General features: G+C 42.2%; 1 protein-coding gene across 1 annotated transcript; it reads left to right on the top strand.

The window, feature by feature from the left end:
- The first annotated feature begins 124 nt into the window (after nucleotides 1-124).
- Nucleotides 125-9,990, top strand: SP7 (Sp7 transcription factor). Its single transcript, XM_069972191.1, has 2 exons — nucleotides 125-145; nucleotides 8,719-9,990. Exons 1-2 carry the CDS (start codon nucleotides 125-127, stop codon nucleotides 9,988-9,990), a joined length of 1,293 nt encoding a protein of 430 aa, XP_069828292.1.
- Nucleotides 9,991-27,991: the final 18,001 nt, after the last annotated feature.

Genomic DNA, 27,991 nt, shown 5'->3' with positions numbered 1-27,991 from the left:
AGGTGCAGCCGAATAAGCCTTGGGGCAGTGGGTGGATCAGAAGCTCCTCTCTCTGGAGTCAGGACCACAAGAGCTCCATACAGCCAGTTACACGAGCTGCGACACTTGGTGCACAAGAAGGGGAATGGCATCACCTATGTTAGAGGTAACTTCCAGCCCTGCCTCTCCCTGACACTATAGGGTTATAGCTGCCACACATCACTGTCTCATCCAACTGCATGTCACTGTCTTGGAGCTTTGCTTTATGGCACAGATATATGCGACTTTTATGTGTTAGAATGAAGTTCTATGGATAGCAGGTGATTACCAGTATGTGTGATATAGGGGATGCTGGGATGATATAGGGGATGATACACAGCAGGTAGTATAGGCAGGGAAATTCTTTACATTGGAATATAAAAAAGTGTTTCCCTGGTTCCCAGAAGAGCCGTAAGCATACTGTAAGTATAATTTAGCATTATGCCTAGTAGTTCGCCTTTTTAAATAGACAATTTTCTAGGATTCCTATAATGAAGATTTGCTGCAGACATTTTTGCCCCTGAAAAATAATCTTTCCTGTTCATACTAAGATGGTGCCAATGACTAAAGGGAATATACCCTGCCTGCACTCATATTTCATATCTGTTATTGGAAACAGGAGTTGTTATATAGTCGCAGGTTATGCGACATTTATATGGATTGTAAACAACACCATGTTTGTTACTATGTTGCAATTCATTCTGTAAATGGTCGCTCATACATGTGCCTAATGGTGTGTTTACACAGAGAGATATCTGAAGCCAAAGCCAGGAATGGATTTTAAAAGAGGAAAAATCTCAGTCTTTCCTTTATGACCTGTTCCCTGTTTATAGTCTGTTCCTGGCTTTGGCTTCACAGATCTGTCAGATAAATTTGTGTGAACGCACCATTAAGGAGCGCTTGTGAATTATACTATTAGTGTGTAGACTGATTACACCTGTATGTGCCATATATACTACCATATCATCATTGGCCACCTCACTATTACTACAGCATTAGATAGATGCATTTATCTGCGGAATATTGGGAATTACTCTAACCTCTTGACAGACTCTAGCTGCATTAGGGTTAATGTATCAAAGAACTCACCATTTGAGAATCCTGTCTCTCCTCTCAACCAGAAATGAGGACTCAGTTTGCGGATTTAACCAGAATGGGAGTTTGGGTCCGGAAACAACAAAGTTTATTTTATTTTTTTTTTCTCCCCAAATCCTCTAAGGGGAATATATATTCCTAACTGTGGTTAGGAGCATTTTCAAAGGGAAGCACAAGGAAGAAGCCAGTTTAACCCAAATGTTCCCAGGGATGAGCAGTGTTGAATTAACCGCTCTCATTTCTAATTTCAGCATGCCACAATGACAGATACTTGCCAGGACTTCTGTTGGAAAGTTCTCACCACAATTCAGAGCTATTTCTTTATTTTGTATCGCTTGATTTTTATTTTTATTTTGAAGATTTAGTAGTAATATCTTTTATTGCATTGTCACAGCCTCACTAGGTAATCTAGTAAAGAGATGACGATACAGTAGTGGGTTCTATAGGTGCTATAGGAGCTGAATGTTATATGTATATAGTGTACAGACAGATATTGAATCAATACAACTGTGACTGGCAGATTGTATTCATAGTCAATAGTCAGCATGTCTGAATAGTAGCTAAGCCTTATGAGACCTGCTGTATGAAACCCAATTATTGGGGGCATTAGAACCTTGTCTGCATGTCAATGAGAATCTCATACCAATATCCTGAGTAGGCTGACCATCTTGGGGTGAAGAATTCCAATGTGCACACTAATGGTGCATTTACACAGAGAGATTTATCTGACAGATTTTTGAAGCCAAAGCCAGGAACAGACCATAAACAGGGATCAGGTCATAAAGGCTGATATTTCTCCCCTTTTACAATCCATTCCTGGCTTTGGCTTCCAAAACGCGCCTAAACGCGTCTGTATTCACACATTGTTTTATCTGCAAAAAGCCCATAGCAACCAGCTTTCATTTACCAGAGCAATTTCAGCTGTAATTATTGGAGCTGTTAAAAAAAAAACTTATTATGGATGCAATATGGTCCTCTTACTTATAAAAAAAAATGTGCTTTTATGTGTTTTTGATTGGGTGCAAATAAATTGCATGCAAAGAAACTTGGAAATTTGAGGTTTGCTTTGCTTGTACAACAAGTGTGCAAAATAGTGCTGACATCATCAGTTCTGCTGGGGCCAGGTCAGGACTCTAGTATGACCTGGCCCATAGTGTGACCTGGTGATCTAGTTGTGGTGTTACCAACTGAATCGGCAGAGAAGAACTGGCTACTAATGACTAATGTGCTCATTAGCTGAATATATGCCATACACTTAGTATAATGTTGGAAAACATTTCACCCATCTGGACTGAACAGCCCACTTGACCATGCTCTTTAATACAAATCTCTACCAAGAAAAAAATATACCAAAACATTATGAATAGAAAAGGGAATTAAAAGCTGACCCCGGTTGGGGGTCTAACCACTAACACCCCCCCCCCCCCCCCATTCCCAGCACAAAGGAGGACACGTTGCCTGTAGTACCCAGCAATCCGCTGTAGATATGTGGCTGGGGGATAAGTCAGAAATATCCATTTTAAGGAGCCATTGTGTTTCTGACCTTGGCACCTGGCTTCGCAAACTGCAACATTTAAAAAAATAAAATAAAATTATATTTTGGGGAAGCACGATCTGGCCTTCATCTTCCTCCTCTTATCATAATCCGATGTGCTAGTGATGTATATCAATAAGCTTCAGGAACCTGACTGCTGACAGTCACCAACTGAGGTCTATGAGGGGTCAAAGATCTGTCGCCTCTCCCACTGACTGCAGCCTCGGATATTCAGCAGTGCTTGAACGTATTTTGAGCTGTTGCGTAGCTCTAGTCAGTGGGTCTGCATAGGTTTATTGTGTATACTTTTCACATTTTGAGAAGTTTATAGAAGTTCCTAAATTGTAAATTGCGAGAGTTTAGTTACCAAGTTTATAGTAAAAAGTAAACATTTAGTCTATAACCTTTTTGTGTATCCTTAGTTACTCTGTGTTGTCTTTATAGTCTAGTCTTGTGGTTTATTGCTGCTATGTAAATTTTTGGCACTAAAGCTATCTATCTATCTCTTAATACATACTGTACTGTATATATGGATTTCTAGTACAGTGCTATACTAGTTACTGGTGCATTTGGTTTATCTATATAAAAATGTATGTTTCTGTCTTTAGGTTAAAACCTAACTGTATTGTAAGGGACTCCACAAATGGCCATATTATTATCTTTAGGTCCCAGGATGACCCAAACAGGGAGCTATTGGTTCAGGTTGTCAAGACAGAACTTAATATGGAATGGGGACCATTAACCTTAGTGGTTATCCAGTGCTACAAAAACATGGCCACTTTTGCCCCACTCTTGTCTCCAGGTTTGGTGTGGTTTGAAACTCAGTTCCATTGAAGTAAGGGGGAAGGAGTGGTTTTTGAAGTGCTGGATAACCCCTTTAACACTCAGATGTGACTGCTATTAACCACATTGATATGGGTTCAGGATGCTTAGATCTGGGGAGTTAGGCCGTATTCCCAAGTTCCGTGCACACTACGTATATACAGACACACGTCTGTGTCCGTTTCGGAGCTCCCGGCATCATAATCCTATGTTGGGCAATCTGATAATGACCAGATATATGGACTTTGTGCAGAACGTGGTAATAAGGCCTTGTGTCATGGTTTTTATCTTGTAGCGCTGATGGGCACACGTGTGCAATGGCTACTTTACAGTATTTAGTAGATTAAAACCTCCGACAATAAAAATCTACAAAGTCAGATGTGACTGCAATTCTACACATTTGCGTAGCTCCAGGAAGATGAGATACAGGGAGCTGTTTGCTGTGGTTGTATGTTGGAGATCACCTGTTATATTCCATTTTTTATTAATAAAATTATAACCCATACACTAAGGCTATGTTCACACATTGCAGTACTGCATCATTTCAGTAAAAACACCTTTAGTACTGCAATGAAACTGCAATGTGTGTAAACACAGCCTTAGGACTGCATTGTGGAGCTGCTCATTTTCAGCTAATAGTGTTTGGCATTGTGACTTTGCTGGTTAGCACTACTATAACACAACGGTCAGCACTGCACTGTAACGTATACAAGTCTCCATGTAGCTTTAATGTAATACACACACATGCAAATAACTAGCGCTCTGTCACTAATATAAGTGGCAGAAATAAGCAGCTAAACCCCTTAACATGCCGTCTGATTAGTAAAATGACTGCACACAGCACCCTTCATGGTTAATAGCGCCCCATGCTCGGCTTATGTGTAGGGGATATTTTTACATTCACACTTGGAGACTAAGGTGGGGATAGATTTGGGTGGGATCATAAAAATATTAAAAATAAATTGTATAAACCCAGCAGGAACATGCCTCAGATTCTGTGGATAATGAGCAGCCTCAGACGCTAGCTTAGCAAATATTAGCCAGAGCTTTGAGGTCTATAAAGGCCAGAATTTTCAGCCGAGATTATTTGTGGAAGCCCTATATATAGGGTGGTATTATTCTACTTGTAAACACCTTGTAATGTAACCTGATGGGACAGTTCGATGTTCTTCTACCAGGCTGGCCTGCTGAAGGCATCCTCACACTCGGCTGTTTATATGAAAGCTTGCCCTGTGGTGATGGGCTATGCAGTTTTATTCATAGACTCAAGCCAGGTTTGTAACTTTTGCTGAACTCACAAATAACTGTTTATAGGTGTTGGTCCCTACAGTTTTTATGCTATATTATGTAACATTTAGCACTTCTTATACAAGAGCTGTCTTATAGAGATGCTAAAATGAAGGATTATTAAAAAAAAAAAAAAATATTTACCAGGTTTCTGGCATAAAAAGTTGCAAATTGTCACACAACACAGTTGTACAAAAATGTGCAATCTTTTAATGAGTTAACGCTGCGCTCACCACCTTCGAACAAGTGAGTGGCGCTTGGCATGATCGCAGCCCCCTGCAAATATACATTGATTTATACCACTAAACTGGTATTAAAGATAGATGAAACCTGTGCCAGCCAAAATGAAATGTGTCCAGCCAAAATGAAAAATCTGCTGCAAGTAGGGGGTTATAAGAACCCATACTTACCCGTCCCCATGCCCTATTGCCCCTGACAGACCCCTCGCCAACCTCCTGGATCTCAGACTCCTGCAACGTCTTGACTCTGCTCAGGAGTGCTCGCACGACCAGTCAGTGACTGGCTAAGCGAGCTCTTCATGTTGGGTCATTATGACACCAGAACTTAGGAGAAACTGGAGTTGTGGTGCTGTAGGGGTATGGGGACGGGTAAGTATAGTTTTTTTTTATTATGTTCTCATACCCCCCCCCCCCCCTGCCTGCAGCGGATTTTTCATTTTGGCTCGAATTCTGCTGTAAGTGACAAAACTTGCTACATATAGCTGTCGCTCTTCTTCCAAATGTAACACAATTTTGCTGCGGATATGGGGTCAGGTACAAGATTAGGCCATGTTCACACACTGTGAGAACATCAGCTGATGTCTGACATGTTCACCCGGTAGATACTGCAGTATCAGCCGGAAGAACATCATTTGACTTAAAGTGGAATGCGGGCACATTCGGGTGTGCCCGCACGCCAATTTGCCATAGACCACAATGTAAAGTACGGCCAGGAACCGTACTTTACACTGTGAGCACAGCCTATTTTGTACGGCCGCTGTTCACCGAACAATGGTCGTACAAAATAGACCTGTCAATTATTTTGTGCGCCCGTAGTGTATACACCATGGCTGCTGTTCTACACGCTTAAATGCAATCTCGCATTGTTAACGGCGGCTGTTGTTTTACTAACAAATACAGAGTGTGAATGTGGCCTACAGCAGAATTTTTTCCCCCCCGTGTTTGGACCCAAAAAATGAACAGGACCGACTGTCTGCCAGACCAGAAGATCAGCTGATCTGTAAAAAGAAAAAAAAAATCATTGGAATGCAGTCTTCTCCAGTCTCAAGCCAAAATTCCCCAGTACCCACCTATGCCTTTACCATTGTCTGTTACTCACTAGCAACGTTTGGTAACAGTGACCCGGAGCTGACCTTTTTTCTGTTGTCTAGGAAAGATGAGTAACAATATGGCGGTATTTTCACCCCCCACACAGTTAGAATGCATAGTTTCGAATAATATGGAAGTCAGGAATGTAATGTTTTATAATCAAGAAAATTAGTATTCCAAGTTCTATAAAAGCTGGTTGACAATTGCTGTAGTAGCTGTGTCAGCGCCCATATTGGTGGTTAGCTCTGATTGGTATTGTATCTACAAAATATCTGAATAAGATAGTAACTTGACTGCTCCATGACTTACATGATTTACACACACACACACACACACACACACACACACACACACACACACACACACACACGTGTTTTGTCTTGTTGGGAATATCTCTTTACTCGCATCCAGTAGCGGATTATAATAGGGGCGTTTCGGGCGGCAGCCCGGGGCCCTGAGCTCCTGGGGGGCCCATGACCACCCAAAAAGACTTATACTTTCAGTGGTGTACTGTCTCCTGGCTACACTTCTGCTATGATTTGCAAAAAAATCACAGTTTTTTAATGGCAATTTTGCACAAATCAGGACATCATGTCATTATCTGTCCTGTACTATGAACGCCAGGCTAGTGCCACCATAGTTACAGTGGGGTGGGGGGGCCCAGGCTAGGTGAACAGCCCGGGGCCTATGGTAAAGTTAATCCGCCCCTCCTTGTATCTTCTTTTAAACTGTGCGCATAAAACTAAATGCACACCAGTCTTAGCAGTCTCTTCTCTTATTTGGATAATCAAAATAGTCCCCATGTAATTTATAGACCATTGGTTTTGCAGAATGAATTGTGGGAAATTGAACAAGTAGCAGCAGTAGTGTAGTGACAAGTGTTGAGCCAGGTCTTGGCCACCCCTGAGACATTTTGTATTTATGTAAACAGAGGCGCTCTTGTGTGTCTTGTAACCATACAAATATACATGGGCTTACCCTTTGGCAGAAGCCACTAGACACAAGTGCAAATAAAGCCCCGCTAACTAAACAGAGACATTACAGCCCGAAAGAATATACATATGTGAAATTATATCCAACTGAATTTTATATGTTCAAAAAGCTTTATTGCTCAATAAACTGAGGATAATAGTAGGTAATATAAGCTAAAAACTAAGAGAGACAAACCACTAAGAGAATTATGCAAGTTATAGATATGTTAAAGGGGATCTCCAGGATTAGAAAAAGCAGAGCTGTTTTGCAAAAACAGCACGACCCTTGTCCTCAGGTTGTGTGTGGTACTGCAATTCAGATCTATTTACTTAAATAGATCATAAAAATATGTCATCATAACTGCACCAAAGCCTTTATCAATGGCAATTCTGCATAAAGACTGGCCTTGGAGAGATTTTTGCAGTTGGTGGACTATGCGAGAGCAACAATGGACATATGACCCATTTCATGGCATGGTGAATATGAAAGGAGCGGCAATGCATCCAGTGTACTGCATTGCCGCTTACTACTGTTCACATGAAGGAAACCCAGCAATAGATAGGAAGTCCTTCTCCGACATACAGTCCATGGCACCCTACACAGATGACAAAGCATGCTGCCAATCAGATATGGTGGCTACTACATATGTATAGCCTGTCTAAACTTAGTGCCCTAATGCAGCCAGCAAAGCTAAAGTAAAGTTGCCTTCACACCTAGCGACTCGCAGCGTTAATTACGCTGCGAGTCGGGTAGGTCCTGGCAGATCGCTTTCACTACATACACGCAGCGGTCTGAACAACTGCTGCGTGTATGTAATTCTGCCGGCCCCCTTAGCCCCTTTTGCTCCCTCCTGGCTCCCGCTCTGTATACATTACCTCTCCTCGCTGCACGGGGTCCCGGCGTACTGCTCTCCCACCCGGCCAATCAGTGGCTGCGGCAAGGCAACACACTGATTGGCTGGGTGGGAGAGCAGTTCACCGGGACCCGTGCAGCGAGGAGAGGTAATGTATGAAGAGCGGGAGCGGAGCAGGAGCCGGGCGGCAGCTGAAGGGGTTAAGGGGCCGGCAGAATTACATACACGCAGCGGTCATTCAGACCGCTGCATGTATGTAGTGAAAGTGATCTGCCAGGACCTACCCGACTCACAGCTTAATTTACGCTGCAAGTCGCTAGGTGTGAAGGCACAGTAACACGAGACCCCAAAGGGGTTGACATCTTTGTCGGAGACAGGAGCTGTCCAGAGCAGGAGAGGTTTTCTGTGGGGATTTGCTAATGCTCTGGACAGTTCCTGCCTCGGACAGAGGTGGCAGCAGAGAGCACTGTGTGAGACTGAAAAGAAACATTTCCATTAGGACGTACAGCAGCTAATAAGTATGGGAAGAGTTGAGGTTTTTAAATAGAAGTAAATTACAAATCTATATAACTTTCTGAAACCAGTTGATTTGAAAGGAAAAGACTTTTGCTGGATAATCCCTTTAATGTGGACTGGCACACTACTATGGTTAAGAGAAGGTACAGCACCTGCTTTCAGCAACTAATGCTATTCCACTGCTACCAAAGACTCATTTGGCTTAACCTCTATATATGTATTCTAGATTCCTTCAGTTTTTGTCATTTTCAGTATGTCATTTTCTTTAGTAATTATTTTATTCTCTGTTTTAGGAAGAAGCCCGGTACGTTTCTAGCCCCTTAGCAATGCTAACTGCTGCCTGCAACAAGTTTGGAGGCTCAAGTCCTATAAGAGATTCTGTGCCATCTTCAAAAGGTGGAGGAAAGAAGTCCTACAGTCCAAATAATGACTTTAGTGCCACAAAACTGATGGGAGACGGCTATTCCTCTGCCTATTTGGGAGGAGGTAATCTAATGACGCCATGTGGTACTCCACCTGCTCCGTCAAGTTATGCAAGTGATTACGGATCCTTTTCCCATTCTTTTTCTACTTCCTCAGGATGTCAAGAACCCAAAAGTCTATCAACGGCAGATTGTGTTCCAGGGGTGTACACATCCCTAGATGTAGGACATCCGTATAGCTCTTGGTATAAAACTGGAATTCATCACCCAACAATCTCTGGTTCACCCCCAGGCACAGGAGGATCATGGTGGGATATGCATCCAAATAGTAATTGGCTGGGCAACCAATCACAAACAGAAGGGCTGACGGCATCTGTACCCCCTGTGACAAGTCCTACAGGCATGAGCAACCAGTATAGCTCTGAATACACCACTTTGACACCTGCAAACTATGCTCCCGTGGGGTTTCCATCTATATCACCTTCCTCGAGTCCTTCTCCATCTGCTCATCTGCTCTCATCATCTCAACACTCCTTGGGTCCTGACATGTATAAGCCAAAACTTCTGACAGCTAGTCCATTGCTTGAGGCACCAGGGCCATTAAAGCCCCAAAGAACATCATCATATGGGAATTCTGGACGTCCATCATGTGACTGTCCAAATTGCCAGGAGCTTGAAAGGTTAGGAGCTTCTGCAGCAAGCCTGAAGAGGAAGCCTGTGCATAGCTGCCATATTCCGGGCTGTGGTAAAGTGTATGGCAAAGCATCACATCTGAAGGCTCACCTCCGATGGCACACAGGAGAAAGGCCATTTGTCTGCAACTGGCTGTTCTGTGGCAAGCGATTCACACGCAGCGATGAGCTTGAGCGCCATGTACGCACCCACACACGTGAGAAGAAATTCACATGTCCGCTCTGTGCTAAAAGATTCACACGCAGCGATCACCTGAGTAAGCACCAGCGCAGTCACGTTGAGCAAAATAGTGCAAAGGAAGGTACCATTCAAGGAGATGGTGGTGGAGGAGCAGCAGCTGTAGAAGCCTCAGGAGAGGAAGGATCAGGAGCAACCGAGGCAGCCCCTGTTGGTGGTAGCCAGGATAGAGCATCTAGTAGTCCAGGCCAGGGCGGATTACTAGAAATATGAACTAAATTGGCTCATAAGGAGCTGTCTGGTGCTTAAAAAAAATTCCCAAGAGCTACTGTTGCAGGACAGTGCAATCTGCTCCACCGGAGCAACTAAAAACTGCAACGGGGCCGGACGGAGTCTATCCTATGGCAAAGGAGCCAAGTGACCACCAACCTATTCATGGTGTGTTACGAGTAGGACAATGTAATAAACCAAAGTGAATAACTTTGTACTGCAGGTGTAAGATAAACAATCTTAATTTTGAGCTATCTATTCCCTTCCACGTTCTTACTGTTGTCTTATTCATCTCTCCAGGATTGTGGCCTCACATTTCTCTACAAATGTACAATTGTTATTGTCTACCTCTTGATGATCATGAAGGTTTCTACGCAGGTCAGTTTTTAACCCACTAGTTTCCTTGGTGCCATTTGATCCATGTTGCACTTTTGCACCGAGACTTGCCAGATATACTGCTAGTGAATACAGACCAGGCCAATAAGATTTCATGTAATAAATAGCATTAATGTTCTGACATTTTACTTAAAGAAAATCCAGGGATGTATAAACTGGTCATCCATTCAGGACAGTAGCAGTCTAAAGGCTAGATATTAAATATATATACATATAGATATATACCCAAGCACCCATGTCTTGTCCCAGTGATGTCATTGGTTGGAGTTGACAAAATAAAATTTGCAAATGCACGTTAGATTCTTCGAAATGTAATAGAATTTTTATTCTACATCTAAAATCAGACTATTCACAATGCAACACTCTTTCTGTATAATGAATTTCAGGGAATTTGTCCTGTAACTACAAGGGCAGCTGTTATCATTCATATACAATAATATATAATTTTTTATATATATTCATTGTTACTATCCAAATGGAATAATATTCACTGACATTTGCTGTCTTTTGGTGCTACTTTATGATTCCTTTCATTGTCACTGGTAAGTGAAACTAATGCTGGCAAATAGTATTTATGTAATGAAGAAGTAGCAGTATACTATGGTATTCATATGCACACATGCACAGTACAGTTCTGTTCTACTGGAACTTCAGATGACCTGGGTATGGTGGGAAAGAGCATAAATGGGGTGAATATGGAGGGAAAGTGTACCAATAGGGGTGACTAAAGAGCATACCATGTCTGGGGTGAATATGGAGAGCAGAGTCCTCAAACTACATATCCTAGCGGTATTATAAAAAAAAAAAAATGTTTAAAAAAAAAAAAGGCAGATTGGTCAACCACCTTTTAGTAGAATCAATTCCCACAGCTTGGTTAAAACCAATTGCCCGGACATTTTTTCCTGCAAGAAAATTAAGAAGACTGAGAATGAGTCCTTACTTTTATCGGGTCTCTTGACTAACAGGGTAGTCCATGCAAGTTCTGTGGCGTTACATTGCGCTTGATGACTATAGACCAATGATTAACTCTACTTTATCACATATCAGCTCATATTCATTCTGCAGAATAAAGCCATCCATGCTCCAGAGTAGTCACAACTCCCTTGGCCTAGTATGATGAAACTTACACATTTCAGTCCCGTAACTATAATATGTTAAAGTGGTTGTGCAGGATTAGCAGACATTGCCCCTTTCATCCACACCTTCCACAGGTTCTGTCTGGTATTGCAGCCTAAGTCCATTGCAATTGAGCCACAATACCAGACACAACTTTTGGATGGTTGTTGCTTTATTTTTCTGGAAGAAAGCAGCCATGATTTTTAGATCCTTGGACAACCCCTTTAATTTTAATTCAAATGTCTATGAACCTTCCCTATGAACTCTAGTCAGTGTTGCCTTAGGAAACAAATGCAATATATTGCATTTGTATATTGTATTGGTAATAACTTAATTTAATGTTAATATAATGTTCTTTTTAAGTTAAGTGTACTTGTAAATATATTAGTTCAGCTCATGCGTGCATTTTATATTCCATTGACCCTATCATGTCTGAAGTGCCTTACGGTGAGTTTACCATGAAGCTAGATTAAGTCATTCAGATGTGAATGGTGGCGCTTCCCGCAGCCATTACCATTTGATGCTTCTCTTGGCCGTAAATATTTTATATGTTATGGAAATGCACTTTGTGAGATCTTTTCCTTTTGCACTCAGTATTGTTGGCTTTTCCCATACCAAAGTTGACTTCAGTATACATTGTAGACACTGTTATGGGGTAAAAGCCTTTATAACCATATTAATCATATATCCAAAAGCCAAGGACCAACAACCTTTAGTAGTACATATACATTAAGATATATTTGCAATTCTATTGTCCAGTTATATGTTTTTGTTTTAAATGAATTGTAATGGCTTGTGAATTTTATTTATTTGATTTTATTTTATTTTTTGCTTCAATAAAAAACAAAACAAAAAAAAAAATTGTATCCTGTAGTTCTTCTACGAAAGGACAAATGGTTAGGGCCCCTGACTGTTACCGTATTTTCTGACTTATAAGACGACCCCTGACTTTTAAGAAGATTGTCAGGGGTTCATCTTATACGCCGGAAAATGTTAACCCCTGCCTGACCGCAGCCCTGCTGCGGTCAGGCAGGGGTTAACTGCGGCTCAAATAAAATAAAAAAAAAACATTTAACTCACCTTGGGCCTGTTCCCAGCATCAGTCTGCCTCCCGTACCGTTCCCGGTGCAGGCAGTGTGACGTACACTACCTGCGCCAGAGACGTAGATGCTCTGCTGCCCGGGAGAGGTTCGACAATCTCCGGCGCAGGTAGTGTACGTCACACTGCCTGTGCCGTGAACGGGCCCCAGGTGAGTTAAAGGGGAAGTCCGGTCAAAATAATTTTAAGATATGTTATTGCCCAACAAAAGTTATGAAAATTTACTAAACACTTATTATGGGAAACGCACCTATAGTGCATTTTCCCTGCACTTACTACAGCATGGCGTGTACAGGTCTCTGTAAAGTTGGTGATGTCACATCACATAAACTGCGAGCTCCTGCTGCAGCGGTGGGACAGACTGGAGCAGCAGGAGCTCGCAGTTTATGTGATGTGACATCACCAACTTTACAGAGACCTGTACACGCCATGCTGTAGTAAGTGCAGGGAAAATGCACTATAGGTGCGTTTCCCATAATAAGTGTCTATTAGTAATTTTCATCACTTTTGCTGGGCAATAGCATATGTTAAAATTATTTTGCCTAGACTTCCCTTTTTAAATGTTTTTTTTGCTGTTTTTTTTTAATTTTTTATAGTGGCTGCCCCATATGGTGGGGATGGACCATTTTTAAGCCCCCCCACCCTATGGGGCGACCATACCCGGCGTATAAGACGACCCCAATTATATATAAAATAATTTTGTGAAATATGGGGCAATAATATGAACCTTATGTAGCCTTCCTGTCTGTGTAAGGTGTATGGGGATCTCGCAGTCATCCACCATGTCAGTGGAGATGGAGATGGGGATCGGCATGCCCAACTGCCCTGCACTAGAGAGATAAGCTGGAGCGCTATGGCTGCAGCTCAACCCACCTCTCCCTATTGAGAACACAGGATCGCTCTCATGTGCTGAACGTTCCTGTGGATGGTGCCTGATGGGTGAGAACTAACAGCTAACTACTGTCTGGCTACCAGTTATTGAAGGAGTATGGCCATTGACAGACCAGACCACTAAAGGGAATATGACTGACTATAGCTGTCCTGACAAACTCCGCTATAGTTGTACACGCCCTTAAAGACACTTTAAAGGGGTTTTCTACTATTGCGATGTCTTCAGATGCCAATCGGTTGCCAGCTTATGCCACCCAGCTCCCGGGGAGGAGTGGCACACAGCAGCAGTCTGGTAATAGAAGCAGGTTGATGAGCGGATTGCAGAGATAATAAAGCGATTCACTTCATTATTACTTCACTATTCTGTAGTATCTACCCATTATGGCTACTTCGTTCAAAGTTGCTTTTCCATCTCAGATGGGTTGGAACAATATCATCATGACTCTAGTTGATATGGTCCTAAGGATAAAGGGAGAATTATTTATTTGGTTCAAACTGTCCCAAATCTTTAAGTGTTAAAAGTAAAATATACTAATGGACTGCAAACCAGAAAAATCCTAAGAATTCGTATGGGTGAGCATTCTGCACTTTTCCTCTTTGACCTACCTACCAATGGAAACTGGCAGTGTATTAAACAGACACTGAGCATCCTTTCCTGTCCCCAGTTATTGCTGCATTTGCCAGTAAGAGGGAAAATATAAATTAAAAATTATGAAACTTCATATAATGTGCCAACAAAAGTGAGGGAACTGCTATAATGTAGACCCTCATTTAACAATGCAGAACAATTCCCAGCAAGAGGTGACCACAGCTATTCAATAAGGGTATAATGTACACCTGAGACAATGAGGATCCTACATTAAAGCGTACCTGTAATTTCAAAAGAATTTTAAAAACCTGCATAGTCCTGTTACAGTAACCTTTCAGAGTAGTGACACAGTGATCTTACTGCTCTCATGGCCATTGAGCTCTTTCCCATTCTGTTCTTTTCAGTGAATAATAAGGGACGTTTTTTTCCCTTCAGTGGCCAATGACAGTCCAGTACCTACATGTAAGCAATCCCCTCTTCCTTGCCATAGTGCTGGATAAAGTGCACTAAACTGAAGGGCTGGCACTGTGCTGGAGACCTACAGTACACTGCAGTATGGGAAAGAAGGGGGTAATTGTCGCGCTGGGTTTGCAAAGTGCTATATAAGCAGAAAAAAAGCAAAGAGCAGCAGGATCACAGCGAGGGGGCACATCACAAAAGCAGCCCTGGTCTAGGCAGTGAAATGCAGGTATAAGAAGGATGACTAAAGGTTGCCATAGATGATATAGGTATTTACAGAAAGAATAGCTGCCCAGAACTTTATTGGTTATAAAAGAGAAAGGGTGCCTTCATTTACCTTTCAGGCACAGTGTGGACTCCTCTGGAGGAGACAGGCTCTGATTGCATGCACACAGTCCAGGCTTTCTCCCATCCATAGCAGCACCTAAGATCTACCCCTACTTTCTATGTTCCATCTTGGTGTTGCTGCTGTCACTGCTGCTAGAGATGGCATTGCCCTAACAGGCAGACACAACAGTTTTCATTGAATGATGGTCATCATATACCGGTGGAGGATACGTGTAAATAATTATATAGACAAAAGAAAGTGTCTACATTCAATCACTTTCCCTGAGTACCCAGAGGCCGAGGTAAGCACCAGGTGCTGGGTTTGGAATAAGATTCTGGTGATTTACAGTACCTTCTAGAAAGTGTGGACATGAGGCACCAAACAGCAATCACTATTTTATGGTGGGTTCACACATGGCGAAATCCACTGTGATTCAGGGCACTGTCCGTTTCAATAGGTTTACATACTTGCAGCGGAATCTACATCCCGCAGCGAGTATGTAAACGCCGTCCCCCTAAACCTGCCGCGGCCTGGTGAATACTTTACTGGTCCGCACTTTGGCCTGCTTCTGGGGCTCCCGGCTCCTTGACGTCCCGCTCAGCCAATCAGTGGCTGCTGCAGGCAGGGCACTGTTTGGCTGAGCAGGATGTCAAAGAGCCAGAGACCCATTTCGCTATGTGTGAACCCACCTTTATACTGTTGCAAACTGGTATAATTTATTTTACCGCCCTATCTGCCTGCAGATCTCAGCATGATATAGAGATGATCGATTACGTCGAATGGCAAACGTGCCAAATTTGTTAAGTGGCACATGCCTCTGTTAATAAGTTTGGGGCCTCTTACTTGAGTGCATGTTTATATCAATTGGATGAGTGGACATTTCCTGTTTGTGAAGCTATCACCAGGACATGTTGAGCAGTGGAGACTTGGGCTCCATCAAAACAGTAGTGGTGGGGGATTGGGCATTACTGAAAAACCCTTTTAAGGGGTCTAGAAATAACCTAATGGCTAAATTTTTATCATGATTCTGAGTATAACTTTTTTTGTTCCATACTCCTTTCCAGCATGAGATATAAACATGTAAATGAGTCAGGAGCCCAGGGTTCGCCAGCCCATCCATCATTTTTACCACCTCCATGCCTGCTTGCATATGCCTACACCCCTTTAATTGACACAGGTCATGGAGACAAGTGAAGTCAAGAAGTGAAGGGCTGGCTGACCCTGGGCTCTTGTCATTCTGGGGAACGCCCCCTGGTGGCACTTGAGCCTCATTTACATATTAATAAAAATGCCTATAAGAATATGGGGATAAAAAAACTATATGTCCAGAATCCCAATGACAAGATCTGGTTATGGGCTGATCTGTCTTTTATTCATATTAGATTGCTGACAAGTCCACTTTAATTCAGGTTTTTAGGTTAAACAATGGTAAGATGCAATTTCTTGTCTTTTTAGGTTTATTTTGGCGGTCTTTTAAATACTGAACAGTAGTCTACTTTTTAGCTCTTACGTCTTTGGAGGTCTTGGCAGATCCTGTCCTTACACTTGTAACCTAGAGAAAAAGCCACATGTGCTTTGAATGTTCATATGACCATTTAGGTGAATATCATTTACATGGACTCGGGAGTCAGTAGATAAGCTGTGATCTGTGAATACGGCCCAAAGACAGAAAGGCGACTCTCCACCTGGCAGCGTGCCCCCTTTCTTTTGCAGCTGGTCCTGATTTGGTATTTCTAATTGCAGTTGTTGACATTTTCGGTGGTGTGTCAGAGGCTAATCCATTCACTGATGTAGAGTGTGGCCATCCTTTGCTTTCTGGAGTTAAAATAGAAAAACCACAAGACTCCCAGCCCTGTGCTGCCTCCATTTGGGGTTTGGACTGTGATGTGCTGGAGGATAACACTGTTCCTTATTAAAAGTAGCAGCCGCAGAGCTCTGGTGACCATTTCTTAATACAAACTAGAATGTATTTGTTGTTGTCTGATCACACAGGACCTTAAATCTATACGATTATAGTGACCGATAAGAGAGTATCATTCATTTCCGTTGTGGTCCATATAATTTGTATAATCTCCTTTTTTTCCCACCTAATCCATTAAATAAATTGTCCATTTACTATAAATTGATAAAAAAAAAAAAAAAATACTTTTTACCATAGGAAAGACCATAAAAAAGTCTGGTCCAGGGGAATTGGTACGATTTGTAGTTTTGCATGACACAAATGAAAAACAATAACTGGTCAACTGATATAAAAGGAGTATAAAAAAAGTTTCACCTTCTCATGATCATCTCATGGTCATCCCATTACAACCAACACCTAGTAAGATTAATTTGTTGTTCATGCACCATATCAATATGTCGCCTATGATGAGATCGGAATGGGTCATCAGAAAATAATCCATTGTTTACATACATTTTTTTGTCTGAAAAATATTTAAGGATTTTTGTTTCAATTTTTTTTCTAATTTCCATTGTACTGTTTATATTCCAAATTAATCCTATAATCTTGTAGTTTTCATTCGGGCCACTAGGCCTAATAGTAATCCAATATGTTTTTGTAGGCATCGCTTGTTTGAGCTTTGTGTGTAGCACATAGTGCTTAGCTCTGTATGGTATCATACAATTTTGACAATATAACACTGTAAATTGGAGCAAGCCAGTATAAAACAGTATAAGTGTGTCAGGCATCTGAAATTAGGAAATTACCAGATGACACCCAAACATATAGATCTTTGTGGGACACTGCATAATAATTTAGTACGCTATTGTGCTATATATTTTTAGTTGTATGGGTGCTATAAGGAAGTTACAGTAATGTGTAGAGTAGTTAAGGATTAAATGTAATGTAACTCAACACCATAATAACATACGTACAGTATGTACAGTTCATCATGTTAAGGCTATGTTCACACTACGTATATTTGAGGCTGTATGTTTGAGGCTGTATAGCAACCAAAACCAGGAGTGGATTGAAAACACAGAAAGGCTCTGTTTACATAATGTTGTAATTGAGTGGATGGCCGTCATTTAACCCTTAGGGGACACAGCCAGTTTTCATTTTTGCGTTTTCGTTTTTCCCTCCTCGTGTATATAAGGCCATAGCGCCTGCATTTTTCCACCTAGAGACCCAAATGAGCCCTTATTTTTTGCGCAACTAATTGTACTTTGCTAAGGCAGATGTAATTTTTGCCTAAAATGTGCCGGGAAACCAGAAAAAAATTATATGTGTGGTGAAATTGAAAAAAAAAACGCATTTCTTTTATTTGGGGGAAATGTGTTTTTACGCCATTCGCCCTGGGGTAAAACTGACTTGTTATGCATGTTCCTCAAGTCGTTACGATTAAAACGATATGTAACATGTATAACTTATATTGTATCTGATGGCCTGTATAAAATTCAAACCGTTGTTAACCAATATACGTTCCTTAAAATCGCTCCATTCCCGGGCTTATAGCGCTTTTATCCTTTGGTCTATGGGTCTGTGTGAGGTGTCATTTTTTGCGCCATGATGTGATCTTTCTATCGGTACCTTGATTGCGCATATATGACTTTTTGATCGCTTTTTATTACAATTATTCTGGATTTGATGCGACCAAAAATGCGCAATTTTGCACTTTGGGATTTTTTTGTGCTGACGCCGTTTACCGTGTGAGATCAGGAATGTGATTAATTAATAGTTCGGGCGATTACGCACGCGGCGATAGCAAACATGTTTGTTTATTAATTTATTTATTTATTTTTATTTATAAAATGGGGAAAGGGGGGTGATTCAGACTTTTATTAGGGGAGGGGGTTTTGTGTTATTAAAAATACTTTTTTCTTTTACTTTAGACATATACTAGAAGCCCCCCTGGGGGGCTTCTAGTATATGCACTCTGATCTCTCATAGAGATCCATGCAGTATAGTTATACTGCATGAATCCATGAGATCGGTGTTCTATTACTTTTGGCTGCTGCAGCCAAAAGCAATAGAATGCCGAGCCGGGATCAGCGCCATTACGGAGCAGACCCCGGCCCGGTATGGATGCAGGGATCGCCCCCCCGCAATCGCGCCGCAGGGGGGCGATCCCCCCACTAGACCACCAGGGATGTATAACCGCAAGTATTTAGAAGCAGCTGTCAACTTTGACAGCTGCTTCTAAGTACTTAATTAGCGGGCACGGCGATCGGACCGTGCCCGCTAATAGCCGCGAGCCCGGGCTACTCGCGGCACCCGGGATCGCGGCAGTTCAGAGGGTGGTCGCCGCGCGACCCCCCTCTGAACTCCCATAGCGGCACGAGGACGTTAAATAACGTCCTGGTGCAGCTATGGGTTAATGGCAAATATGTGCTGTTATTTTAAAACAACGGCTGTTGTACTGAAATAATGGAAGTTATTTACCGTTATATGACGGCCATCCACTCAATTACAACATTATGTGAACAGAGCCTTTCTGTGTTTTCAATCCACTCCTGGTTTTGGTTGCTATGAGGACCTGACATGAGGACCAAATACTGCCTCAAATATACATAGTGTGAACCCAGCCTAAGGGTGTAAAAAGTGGGGTCGGGAGCCGGGCCCACTCCATACCCAACGTCTGTCTTCTGCATGCAGCAGCACTAATAGTCGGCACAGAATGTAGATAATGCTTATGGTGCGGCATTTGTGGAGCATAATTGTAGGTAGCCAATCCATTGTCATTGTCAAGGGGGGGTGGGGTGGATAGCAACAACATTGGGCCTCATTAACCAACTCAGCCATCATTTTGTTTACCAGCAGTATAAATAATTAGCTTACTTCATTCTATACACATCTACAATACAAATCTTCCACCCCCTTGAAAATGTAACTTTCACTTTAGAAAACCTTTGTCACATTATAGTGACATGTCAGAAATTTTGGGGGGTCGGAGTACTGAGAAAAAGAGGGACAGAAATGCTCAGCTGTCTACTGTGCCCATGTGATCGTCTCTGCTTAGCTGTCATTGGAGAGGTGATGGGTGTGATAACACAGTCAGGGGGTGTAAAGGTTTTACATTGAGGGGCCTGTATGTCTAATACAAACCCCTTGACTGTAAAATTACACCTATCACCTAATGTTCACCACCTTTTATAAAAATTCATTCTAATATGATCTGGCGATGTAGCGGCCGGTACCTCTTTTCAAGAGTATCTTAATTACACTGGAACTGGTCTCTCTGTGTCATCCATGGGATCACCCTCACTAGGTATACTGATCAAGCTACCAAATGTCTGTTTCGAGAAGTCCTTACCTTTAAATGTACCAAGTTATCTCTCAAGTAAAGTCGCAATATATTTTCACCGCTGTTGTGTGAAGATTCTTATTAAAAATATATGTCCCTGCGTGTATGCTGAAGAGGACAAGGGCCCCGACACCCTCGGACCCCACCGTGACAGGAAGGTTCAAGAAGGTGAGCCCTAAGGTTGCACTACACCACCTAGCAACACAACCCCTCAACATACCATAGTACAACACCAAAGGGACATTATATATACAACTGCAGCTGTCTATAATCTAGGCAAAGACAGGACATAACTTGGCTTTTTGATCATTTGAGCCCCATTTGTTTGTGCCAAATGCCCTATTAATTTGCATGCTTATATGATATGATAAATGCTGTTTCAGCAGAGAAACAGGAAATAGGCAGCTGCCAATCACCTCTGACATCTTACATCTCTGAGGGAATTATAAGGGGATGTCTATGGCAATATTATAATAGTGGAGGGGAATACAAAGCGCTGGCAGAGAATTCTGATTATTACTAATCGGAACAAGGACTAGGCAATCGGGATGCCCACATACACATATTGCCAGTATACTGACATACAGTATGTTTCGTCTCGCAAAACGTTGAATACATATGATGTAATTATGTCCTATGGAGAAAGTAAGAACTAGAAAATTGACAGTAATACACAAATGTAAGTATATCGCAGGGTAGATATATACAAACATATGCTATACATTTAAATTTCTTGTATTTTTACATCAAGGTAATCCTGCAGCATGGGGTTCTTCTCCTATATTCCATGCTGAGTTGTATTTTTACTGCCTGGGTGGCTGGATGCCTCGGCTAACTTACTCACCTTATTCTTGGTTTTGTTCCTGTGCAAACTTGGCCTGCAGACAAGCTGGGAGTCTTTGGCAGGCATCCCCAAGGGCTGTGGTTGTTCTGAAGTTTACCACCGCGTGGCGCCATGAGCTGTACAATGCTCTGAGGGACTAGCCAAGCCACCTCCAGATGGAGAAGCTGGGATTCTGCTCATTCTGAAATCCATATGTAAACTGAGTGTTCACCAATCTGCGAGTTCTGGGATATGGTTTGTAGTTCTTCTAGGAAATTATGAATAAGACTATGGGATTTCTAATTATTCGCTGACAAGTGACAGAACAGACAGCCGCATTCTATAGATGTTAAAGCCAGAGAAATGTTATCTTGAAAAAAACTGAAGCTATTGCCTAATAGTACATTTAGCATCCTTTTGGAGGGCCAAGAGTTGCTGGCTGTAGATAGAACTGAAGGTAGATAAGAGAAAAGAATTAAAGGGGTTATTCAGTGTTATAAAAACATGGCCACATTCTTCCAGAGACAGCACCACTCTAGTCTCCAGTTCAGGTGTGGTTTGCAATTAAGCTCCATTCCCTTAAATAGAACTGAGTTGCAAAACCTGCACCCAAACTGGTGCTGTCTCTGGAAGAAAGTGGCCATGTTTTTCTAATGCTGGATAATGACATATCACAGATCAGTCGGGGTTTGAGTGTACAGACTGTGAATGACCAGTAGAGACAACCTACACTCACCAGCCACTTTATTAGGTACACCATGCTAGTAACGGGTGGTCTTCTGCTGCTGTAGCCCATCTGCCTCAAAGTTGGACGTACTGTGCGTTCAGAGATGCTCTTCTGCCTACCTTGGTTGTAACGGTTGGCTATTTGAGTCACTGTTGCCTTTCTATCAGCTCGAACCAGTCTGCCCATTCTCCTCTGACCTCTGGCATCAACAATGCATTTCCGCCCACAGAACTGCCGCTCACTGGATGTTTTTTCTTTTTCGGACCATTCTCTGTAAACCCTAAAGATGGTTGTGCGTGAAAATCCCAGTAGATCAGCAGTTTCTGAAATACTCAGACCAGCCCTTCTGGCACCAACAACCATGCCACATTCAAAGGCACTCAAATCACCTTTCTTCCCCATACTGATGCTCGGTTTAAACTGCAGGAGATTGTCTTGACCATGTCTACATGCCTAAATGCACTGAGTTGCCGCCATGTGATTGGCTGATTAGAAATTAAGTGGTAACGTGCAGTTGGACAGGTGTACCTAATAAAGTGGCCGGTGAGTGTATGTGTGCTATGTTCTCCTATCCCTGTTCTATGACTGTGTGAACGAAATGGCTCCATAGACTTACATAATGCAGCAATCCTGGTCACGTGACACAGAGCTTGGGGGGGAGGGCAGGTACGCTTTAAAGTGTCACTGTCGTTATAACTTTCAAAATCTAAATCAATAAAGCAAGTTTGCAAAATACATTAATTATTTTGTTGTTGTTATGTTGTTGTGAACTTACCAGAAATCCAGGTCCAGTCTCCTGAAGGCAGATTTTCTGACTTGTTGAAAAAAAACAGACTAAACACAGAAAGTCCTGACCAGTACAGAGAGTCACAGCTTAATGTGTCCATCAGTCACATGACTGCCTTCTCTCTGTGAGCGCTCAGATGGCCTTGAATACATGGCCTTCTGTTTTCTGACTGTTTCCTGTTTTTTTTTTAAGAGAAAAAGTCAGAAAACAGGAACAGTGCTGTGTTTTCCATGATAACTAAAAAAATAAATAATCTACTGTTAATTTAGATTTTGAAAGTCATAACAACAGTGGTACTTTAAAGGGGTACTCCTATAATTCTAATTGATATAAAAAGGTTCATTAACCTGTTAATATACTACTTAAAATACTTCTATTTAAAAAATAAAATAGATTTCATAGTTTGTATTTTATCCACTGTATTCCCTTGAACACCACTGCTAATCTGTGCTATTGTGGGTGGACTACTGGGTAGTGTCAGGTAACCCATTCTACTGCTTTCTGCCTACAATACACAATCTCTGATATGCACTATATTTCCTATATTTTACCTTCCTACCTGTTCCACCGGTCAATCAGTGTCATTCCTCACAGCTGTACAGAGAGGCTCTAGTCCTTCCAAGCAAGGAAGTGCATACCTGAGGATTATGGCTGCTGCTTTAATTTAGTGTCAGCGCACCTGCTGGAATGGCATATCTGCTCATATTTTAGGCAACCCGGGTGCGTGAATTAAAGAGACATTTCTTTCAGATATAGTCTTAATCCAACACCCAGAATAGAGCCTCCTTCTTAGTGGTGAGAGAGAGAAGGGCGATATGCCACCCCATCCACTCCATGTACTAGGACTGGCAGATTTTGACTATCCCAATAAAGTCAGTGGGGTAAGTCTGTAGCCGGTCTTCAAAAAGAGTTGACATGCAGGTAAATATCCCTGTTAATTTTCTGCAGATTTTATCCATCTGAAAGAGATGTGTCAAAATCTTATTGACGATGCAGTTACTGTAATCCACTGGGGATTTTCCACATGTAAATCCACAGCAGATACGAGCTGTGTGAAGGCACCCTATAAGAAGCGGGACCCTCACCCTCGAAATGGCGATACTTTAAGCCAACATACCCCCACTAATGCAAACTGTATACACCCATCTTTAGCTGCATTAGCTGTATACAGCTTGTTGACCAAAGCACTACTAAAAGCTCAGGCTAACATTGAATACTGGAAGATTTCAGCTCAGAAGGCATGGGAATTGTAAATACAATTGTGGGTTTTAGTTTAATTATTAGGCTGGGTTCACACTACGTATATTTCAGTCAGTATTGTGGTCCCCATATTGCAACCAAAACCAGGAGTGGATTAAAAACACAGAAAGTCTCTGTTCACACAATGTTGAAATTGAGTGGATGGCCGCCATTTAATGGCAAATATTTGCTGTTATTTTAGAACAACGGCTGTTATATTGAAATAATGGCCGTTATTTACTGTTATATGGCGGCCATCCACTCAATTTCAACATTGTGTGGACATAGCCTTTCTGTGTTTTTAATCCACTCCTGGTTTTGGTTGCAATATGAGGACCACAATACTGACTGAAATATACATAGTGTGAACCCAGCCTGAAAGTGAATCTGTCACCCTGACTGCCTACCTAGCTGGTGGTATAGCTAGATAGATATTAATTAAAGCATTCAGAACATACATTTGCTGCAGGGCTGTGGAGTTGGTAAGCCGCAACTCAAACTCCTAAATTTTATCAGGGACCGACTCTGACTCCCAACTCTGACTCCAGCTCCTTCATAAATGGTCCTACATGATCCTGGGGCGACTTCTGAGTGAATAAGGCAAAGATATAAAGCAGATTCTCCTGTGTGTGCAGTGGATCCCTGTGATATTGAGGTCAGACATAGTGATATAGAGGGGGTCACACATGGTGATATAGAGGGGGTCACACATAGTGATATAGAGGGGTCAGACATAGTTATATAGAGGTCAGGCATAGGCCCAGATTTATCTTTAATCATTGTGGCTCCACAGTAACTACCCGCTCAGCCAGTCAGTGACTGCAGCTGTGCCCCGCCTCACTCACTGATTGGTTAAGTGTGCATTTCTGAATGGAGCCATGACATCACAGGATCGGGAGCCCCGTGGGGGACCATGAGCGGCAAAGCGGAACTGCCGGGGCACAGGGATGGGTAAATAGGACTTCTTTATTATGATCCCACCACCCCTGTCCCCCCTGGATTTTTCACTTTTGCTCAGAACAGAACCTTTAAATTCTGTCTACATCAAACCCTTAATATTCAGCTCTCCAAACGATGCATGGAAAAACCCAGAACAGAATCAGCATGAAAGAAAATAAAGTCCAGAACCTTGAATAGAGTAAAAAAATTCACAACCTTCTTTATTTTACACAGGTTAATAAAGAGGAAAAGACAAAAGCACTGCTTAGCCTCTCTTTCTCTTACACACCCAGCCTGCTGCAGCCATAACACACACACACACAGTCTGCTGCAGCCATAACGTGTGCACTCACATCCATATACACACACACAGCACCTACTGCAGCCATAGCGAGCGCACACACACACACACACACACACACACACACACACAGCCTGCTGCAGCCATAGCACACACAACGCCTGCTGCAGTAATAACACACACACATAGTCTGCTACAGCCATGGCATGCAAACACACACACACACAGACAGCCTGCTGCAGCCACAGCACACATGCACACACAGCCTGTTGCATCAGCTGTGCTCCTGTCACTATCCGATCTGGACCACTGCGGGGGTCCCAATTGTTTTCCCTTTCTGCCAGAGGTTTAATACTTGCCCTACATTGATCAATGCTGTTCAATGGCTTGAATGTAATGTAATAGTCCCCTATGGGGATGTAAGAAATGTAGAAAAATTACATAAAAAAACCCAATGACCTAGCACCTCCACCAATAAAAGTTTAAATCTCCCCGTCAGGAGCCGACGGCGTCCTTCGCAACAGGCAGGATCGGATGCTGAGGGTGCGACGACGGCGTCCCTAGCAGCCGCCCTGCACTTCTGGTTATCGGGCCATGCTCAGACGTCACTACGTCCTGCTGTTGAGCGGGACTGGTTGCTGGGGGCCGCCTATCGCGTTCCCGGCAACCAGCCTGCTGTGTTTACCTCTTCTTTTCTGTGTAGCCGTGACCGCGGCCTCACCACCCCCGGTCGATCGGTTTCAGATGTACCCTTGATAGTGACTGACAGCTGACCTAGCCAGTTAGCTGTCAGCACCTAGGTTCCTCTTTCCTATATATTCCAGCCCCTGGTCTCAGTCCAGTGCCTGTGATAGCGCCTTGTGCCTTGACCTAGCATTCTCCTGACTGATTATTGTTGTTGTTCTGACCTTTTGGATTATGTACCCTGACCTTGCTTTCTGGATTCTGAATTTGTACCTTCCCTGCTCGGCTGTTGCTGACTTAGTTTCCTGACCATTCCATATTGTGTTTGTTTGTCTTGTTTTGTTTGGTGTTGCACTTATTTCAGTGTAAGGTTTGTCGACCAGTTTCTGCAGTAAATCTTAGTACTGTTTGTGGCAAGTAGGTAGGGACAGCTGGGGCGGGTGCCAGTCTAGGGCTGCACTTGTCTACATGTCTTTCCAGTACCCTACCTGACACCCCCTTTTCCAGTTTAAAAATAAAACATGTAAATATGTAAATGCAAATAAACATATATAGTAGTGTGCGCAATTGTTCGATCTATTAAGCTATAACAAGACTATTCCTGTATGTAAACATAAAGGGGGGGGGGGGAAGCACCAAAATTGTCAAATTATTTATCAGAAAAATATGTATAAAAAGAAAAATATTTTAAAAATATTAACATACTAATACTAATAAAAAATAGAGATTGTGGTGTATAAATGACACCTTACCCAGCCATGTAGATGGAAAAATAAATGCGCTATAGCTTTAAGAAGGCAAGGGGGGGGGGGAGGAAAACGCAAAAAATGGCCTGGTTATTAAGGCCAAAATAAGCTGCAGAGGCGAGGAGTTAAAGGGATTGTCTGGATACGCTGCATTTTTTTTATATGTTGCTGGGGCTGCAGGGAAATTAAGAAAAAAAAGATGAAACTGGCAATGGCAGGGGAGCAAGTCAGGTAAGTACATCACTTTACTATGTTCTCTGCAACCCCAGCTGCATATTAAAAATGATATCTTCCCCGACAACCCCTTTAAACATCTATGTAGTTTATATCTGTATGTAAACCACAAAATGCTACTTAGCTGTAAATCTGCACTTTACCTTGGAATGCTCTGGATGGGGAGATATAGGTTCCCCCATTTTCTATAGCCTTTAGTGACCAGTTCTTTACTGGTGTCTGTTTAAAATATTAAATATAATATTAGTTTTCAAGACAATAAATCACAGATCTCAAAAACAGCATTACACATTAAACAATGTAATAAAAACTTTGCTAAAAATGGAAACTTCCTCTTTGTAGGGATGACATCACGGCTACTACTGTGTAGGGACAGCAGGTGTCTCATCTTCCTTGTGCCTACAGTAACCAGTTGGATTCCAGTTCCCATAGGGAGGGTTATCAGAGGACCTCTAGGAAACTCAAATAGAAGCCTGACTGACTGCTATGTGTAACGCCTCCACATATCCTTCACACTGGCTCCTCAATTCAGTGTTGGCCGAGTTACGGCAATGAGGAAATTTAGTTTAGGAAGTTATGTGTTCACTCACTTTGTTTTAAATCCAAAAATAATACATTCCTGTTCCTCCTAGTCATCATTTAAGACCTTGAAAAAGGTCACTTGTACTTGCTGAAGTCATGAGATTATTTGGGGCTTGATGATCTAATACTGGCAGCGTTGGCGTGTGGCCTCGTTCAGTAGTTAAAGGGAATCTGTCAGCTGCAATTTACATTCTAAACTGCTGACACTGTTAGAGAGCTGTTAGGTCAATGAGACACATGGTACCTTTCATATATCTGTCTGTGCTTCCAGAAGGTAAAACATGCTATTAGTCTACAGTGCAAAAAGTCAAAGAGGCTGTAACACCTCCTTACTCCCCCTCCCATACCTGACCCTGCTTAGGGCTTACAGGGGTAAATCAAACAGAGAGAGGAGGCATTCCACATTCTAGCTATTAAGGGGCTTGGTAAAGCCTCTTTAACTCTGCATCAGAGAATAAGGGTCCTATTAGATGAAGGGATTTTTAACGATTATAGACTAATGATAAACAATCGCAAACAAGATTGATTATTGTTAACCTGAAATCGTTCACCATATTACACAGAACGATAGTCATTAGTTATGATTGTTACTACGATTGTTTACTCCATCTGATCCCAGCAAAAGAATGAAGGAACAATGTGGAATTACACTGAATGATTAGTGAACAAATGCAGAACTTCAATGAACGAATGTGGAATTACAGTGAACGATTAAAAATGATTTTAGTCATTATGGCTCTTCCAAGCTCCTGAAAAGCTGCAAGGAATGTCTCCTCTCTCCTCCCTGGAGGCACAAGCAGGGTCAGGTATGGGAGGGGGAG

This window comes from Dendropsophus ebraccatus, chromosome 5, assembly GCF_027789765.1.
Source record: "Dendropsophus ebraccatus isolate aDenEbr1 chromosome 5, aDenEbr1.pat, whole genome shotgun sequence".
NCBI classification, from domain to species: domain Eukaryota; kingdom Metazoa; phylum Chordata; class Amphibia; order Anura; family Hylidae; genus Dendropsophus; species Dendropsophus ebraccatus.
The sequence above is the reverse complement of the archived record's forward strand: the minus strand, read 5'-3'. Positions and strand labels throughout refer to the sequence as shown.